Below are 5,999 nucleotides of genomic sequence, written 5' to 3'. Positions count from 1 at the left end.
CATCACAAGTGTCAGTATTTTTTAAGGCTCCCCAGGTACAAGATTTGAGAACCATGACTTTAATGAAAATATATATCACATTAAAATCAGTATAAAAATGGCAAAAATCAAATGTGTTTAAAAAAAACCCTTTAGATTTTCAAAACATCAACATCACTAGGACTCATTATTTTACCACAATGCATTTAAAATTAACAAAGAGATAATACAAATATTTGGAAACCAAAAATATACTTCTGTGTAATTTATGTTTTATTGACAATGTTAATGATAAAATTTCTGGCTAACAAACAAGATGTATAGCTAAAATGGTATTATAAAGTGCAAATTATTTTTTAAAACCACACTTAATGATCAACTCAGGAATATACAAACCAAGAATTAAAATAAAGAGAGGGTATAATTTATTTAAGAGCAGACTTTATTTATAAAGTAAGGAATTATAAAGATCATTAAAATAAAAGCCTAGTTCTTTTTACAAATGCCACTAAAATAGATAAGACTGATGACAAAATAGGGAAAAGTTCTATATATACAATAATAGTAATAAAACATAATATGACCCCAAGTAAAAATTTTTAAAATGATAATTTAAGGAGCAGCTTCTTTCCAATATGTGAGGGTATAATTTAGACTCTTGTCACCAATTAGCCTTTAACTGAACAGATTTGATGAGGGAAATCTTATTTTCCTACCTACAGACCTACTGCAGGTCATCACTCTCAGGGTAAAAGATAATTGGCCTATTATTTCCTTAATTTGTTCCTGTGCACACTAAAACAGCTCTAATTTAGGAAATTATATTCTACCTACTTTATTATTTGAATATAGGAATGGTGTTATTGTTCAGTTGTGTCTGACTCTTTGCCACCCCATGGACTGTAGCTTGCCATCTCTTCTGTCCATGGGATTTTCTAGGCATGAATACTGGAGCGGGTTGCTATTTCCTACTCCAGGGTATCTTTCTGACCCAGGGATTGAACCCAAGTCTCCTGCATTGCAGGCAGATTCTTTACCACTGTGCCAGCTGGGTAGGCCATAGTGACTTGAGGTCAGTTAATTTCCATTTCAGGAAGAAGAGAAAATGATAGTAGTTACAGACCTAGGGGAACCTTGGTCTTTCTTCCCACATCCCCCTGGGCTCAGAATCTCTGGAAACTAAAGAACAGGATTTAACAAGTCCCACTGGGATACCTTATCCTCTTTTCTGACTCCTCGACATATTCTCTATAGCTGCTGCAGGTCCTATTACCTGGTCTCACTGTATGAATTGCATTCCTTGTGGTGATGATAGAAAAAATATACGGGATACGTGTTCAGGTCAGGCGTGATATAGCTCAAACAGTGCTAGAGAGGATGCGAATAATATATGGGTCTCATGTGCCCTAAATACTACTTAATGTATTTGGTGGGTTAAAGAAGGGGGAAATGTCAGAGTTCTTGAAACCAGAAATAAGTATAGCCTTCGAGAGCCCCGTTTCCCTCGAAGAAACAGGTGGTGGTGTGCAGTGGATCTTTATCCCTCCCCTACATCAAACTCTCAGAAGTGTATTTAAGGATAGCTGAGCTAGGAGAAAACAAAATCATCTCTTTTTGAGAGATATCTTGTTGCCTCTATGGAGAGTTTCTTTTCTCAGATAATCCTTGGAAGAAAAGAATTTTAACACTGATTTACAGATGCTATTTGTTATACTTTATGGGAGTACTTTCACTTTACCCAATTCATGTTCATCTTGTCTTCTCATATTAAGGTGTGAATTTGAAGTAAGTTTGTTATATTATATAATCTTTCACTATATAATTTCATATAGATTGTAATGAAAAATCAGTGTTAAATGTAGTTGTTATTATCTGCTAATAGCAAATTTCTTCTATTTATGGATAGTTGACTCATTGGAAAAGACCCTGATGCTGGGAGAGATTGGGGGCAGGAGGAGAAGGGGACGACAGAGGATGAGATGGCTGGATGGCATCACCGACTCGATGCACATGAGTTTGAGTAAACTCTGGGAGTTGGTGATGGACAGGGAGGCCTGGCATGCTGTAATTCATGGGGTCGCAAAGAGTCAGACATGACTGAGCAACTGAACTGAACTGAACTAAATAGGAAAATTTTAAAATTATCATCTCTTTTAGAAAAACTAATATAGGTTATTACTTTGATGCATTTAGTGTTGAATTTCTTATTTAAACTGTAAGATAAATAGCTATTTGAGAGATTTCCTTACAAACCTTTCTATCACCTCATGAAATTAAGTAGTGTCTTCATGAAATAATGGGCTAAATGACTACAAAATGAGTTTGTTACAGAGGAGTGTCCAGAAGATTTAATTTTTAGCATGAACTTTCTTTTGTTGAGTCATTAAATATGAGAATTTTCATCTTTGTGCGTTCTTTTAACAGTCTTATCATTCTAAGCAAGTTGTATACACCAGCAGACAAGGGCTATCTTGTATATACTTAGCTGAAACATGTAGCAAGACATAGGATGTGTTTAGTAAATATCTGTGGATTTTATGTTTTGTGTTTTAACTACTTGCAGATAGGAGGAAGATGAGGTGCCACTCAGTTCTTCTACTTTAGTTTCTTATGTGCTTTAGTATGTGACATTTTACAAACATCATTGCTAATTTAAGTGGCCACAAGTATTGCAGGCAAGTTGAAGTGAAAATGGTTAACACTTTTCTACACATTGAAAGCCAGTGAATCCTATAGTTGGAAAAGACCTCAGCATAACACAAGGAATCCCATCTTGAATAGATGATTAATCAATCTTTGATTTAAAGCATTCACTGACATAAAGTTCAGTCCTAGTATAACAACCAGTTTTCAAGGAGGTGATTCTAATTGTTATAAAGTTACTTCTTAATAAGACAAAGTCATCATCTCCCAGTAATTTCTACTATGAATTTTGATTCTCCCTTTGAAGCAGGGTGAAAATTTATCAACTTTTGTTTATGAAGCCTTTCAAACATTAACTTATCAGAAAATTTTAATGGGGACTTATAGAGAAGAACTGAATTAGGAATTTTTTTAGATTCATATTTTAGTGAAATTCGGATGGATTCTGGACTGACGAAAGCTGTAGTGTCAGACAAGCAAGAAAACAGACAGTGGTTTAAAAGTTACAGTGGTTCAAACCTACTCTATTGTGAAATGATTTTTAAAAATTTGATAAGCCACAACAAACTAAAGATTCTGGATAAATAATAACTTTTACATTAGAGTTAAGAAGGTATAAAATATATAAAAGATTCTGTGACGATGACTCTATAGTTAGGGCTTTAGCTCTAGCCTTGGATATAGACCAATATTTTTTAAATCCTAGGTTACGACCAACCATGAAATCATTCAAGCAGCATTTTTATTAATGAAATAGAATGGAATAATATAGAAAAGAAAATACCAAGTACACTGCACATAGTGGAGATTAAAAATATATATATCTGTATATATATACATATATATATTTATGCATATATGTTCCCAGCAGATGTTTTACTGTAGGATATGGTGAAAATATTGGGAAAAACTCAAGTATAGATAAATATAGATATATGTATGTGTATATATATAAACACACGCATATGTATAAACATATGAATATGGTGTCTATGTCTGTGTATATATGTGTATGTGTGTAAACATACTTAAAGATATAGAACATAAATATCTATATAAAATATAAGAGGGGCAATAGGGGTAATGTAAGGATCTTGAGAGGTGTGATCAGAATACCCATTGTGGGTACAAAAATCAAAAGACAAAGGTCTCTATTTTAAATCTAACTGAAGTTGTAACAAACTGCTCACCATACTCTCAAATTAATTGTGTTATGCTATCAGTAAAGATCACAAGCCCACAAGTAAGTCACTTATGAAAGGCACAAATTTGTGATAGATGAATTACTGACATGTTCCTCGTTCTTCTTCCTTCCTTCATATATAGATGTAAAGACAGTAGTGCAAATTTACACACATGTATATATGTACACAGCAGCACACACGGGCAAACCTCTGAGATAATCAGCACAGACTGAGAAGAACTCCACTGCTATGAAGGCAATTTAAGCATTAATATATTTTGAGCTGTGATAAAAGTTGGTTTGGGAATAAAGATTTATTGACTACTATAACAGAATACTAGGACTTCCAAATACTAGCATTAGCATACCACGGTGAAAGTGTTTCCTTCTGTCTCATGTGGCATGCATAGTTTTCATTTATTAAATGACTAACAGGGCAAAAATATCATTGAAGATGTTTTATTAGGGAATAAACAGCGATGGACAAAGATTCAGCATGTTAAAACTCTTCCCTTGGACATTCCGATTTGGCAGGATTCATTGTCTCTTTCACAGGGAGATGGAGGGAAATCAGACCTCTGTCACAGAATTCATCCTACTGGGGTTTCCCCTTGACACAAAGACTCAGATGCTCCTCTTTGGGCTCTTCTCCCTGTTCTATGTCCTCACCCTGCTGGGGAACGGGGTCATCCTGGGGCTCATCTCACTGGACTCCAGGCTGCACACCCCCATGTACTTCTTCCTCGCACATCTGGCCATCGTTGACATGGCCTATGCCTGCAGCACGGTGCCCCAGATGCTGGTCAACCTCCTGAGTCCAGCCAAGCCCGTCTCCTTTGCTGGCTGCATCACACAGACCTTTCTCTTCTTGAGTTTCGCCCACACCGAGTGTCTTCTCCTGGTGGTGATGTCCTGTGATCGGTATGTGGCCATCTGCCACCCCCTTCGATATTCAGTCATCATGAGCTGGAGAGTCTGCATCACCCTGGCAGTGACTTCGTGGGTTTTTGGAGTCCTCCTAGCCCTAGTCCACCTGCTGTTACTCCTACCATTACCCTTCTGTGGGCCCCAGCAAGTTAATCACTTTTTCTGTGAGATCATAGCTGTTCTCAAGCTGGCTTGTGCAGACACCCATATTAATGAGACCGTGGTTTTGGCTGGGGCAGTGTCTGTGCTGGTGGGACCATTCTCCTCAATTGTGGTATCTTATATTCATATTCTATGTGCCATCCTAAAGATCCGGTCAGGAGAAGGGCGCCAGAAAGCCTTCTCTACTTGCTCATCCCACCTCTGTGTGTTTGGGCTCTTTTATGGCACAGCCATTATCATGTATGTTGGGCCCCGACATGGGGACTCTAAGGAAGGGAAAAAGTACCTTTTGCTGTTTCATAGCCTTTTCAATCCCATGCTCAACCCCCTGATCTATAGTCTGAGGAATAAAGAGGTCAAAGCTGCTCTGAAGAGAACGCTTCACAAAGACAGAAGTTGATGAAAAACTTAAAGAATAATAAAATGACTGAGTTTAAAGGCACCTAAGAAGTCATCTTGTCCAATAACTACACAGATATCAAAACATGCTTTAGGGCATTTTCTTCATCTTCTTCAAACGTTCCTAAGACTGTCATCCAAGAAAGTCCAGTCTACATTTCTGGCTCTGGTAGTGAAGCTAGTGCTGCACAAGAAAATGAAAATAGTTTCCACATAACTGCACAGTGTATATACTTTTAATGTGGTTATGTGAAATATTCTGAATAAGAGGAAATAAGTGTGTACATTTTTTGTTCTGTAATCAGAACTTACAGACAAAATATTATGGAATAAAGCAAGGTATTTGTAGAATATTTAAGATAAAGGAGTTGGGAGAGATTAATAATATAGTAGTTAAACATTTTAAGTTCAGTAACTATGGTCTCTTTCAAAAATTGGATTACACTTGAAATATTTCTTTATATTCCCATGATAGTGATGTTTTCTAAGGCATAACCAATTTAAATGAAGAAGAGCATGAGCCATGGCTTCAAGGGAAAGAGAATTAAGAATATAATTGTGATGCAATTAACAGCAATAGGAAAACACCAAATGATGTCATGCTAATAAATATATAGACATACCAGAGCTTTCTCAGTTAGTTTTTTCTCTACTTGTGGAGTGTGGGTGGCGATCCCTGGATTGTGGAGGTGAGTGAAGAGAGCAG

General features: G+C 36.5%; 1 protein-coding gene across 1 annotated transcript; it reads left to right on the top strand.

Annotated features, from left to right (window-relative positions):
* The first annotated feature begins 4,364 nt into the window (after positions 1–4,364).
* Positions 4,365–5,294, top strand: LOC110148988 (olfactory receptor 2A25-like). Its single transcript, XM_020911293.2, has one exon. The coding sequence runs from the start codon at positions 4,365–4,367 to the stop codon at positions 5,292–5,294; it is 930 nt and encodes a 309-aa protein (XP_020766952.2).
* Positions 5,295–5,999: the final 705 nt, after the last annotated feature.

The sequence above is a fragment of the Odocoileus virginianus genome, chromosome 1 (assembly GCF_023699985.2).
Source record: "Odocoileus virginianus isolate 20LAN1187 ecotype Illinois chromosome 1, Ovbor_1.2, whole genome shotgun sequence".
In the NCBI taxonomy this organism is placed as follows: domain Eukaryota; kingdom Metazoa; phylum Chordata; class Mammalia; order Artiodactyla; family Cervidae; genus Odocoileus; species Odocoileus virginianus.
This window is presented reverse-complemented; position numbering and strand designations above follow the sequence as displayed.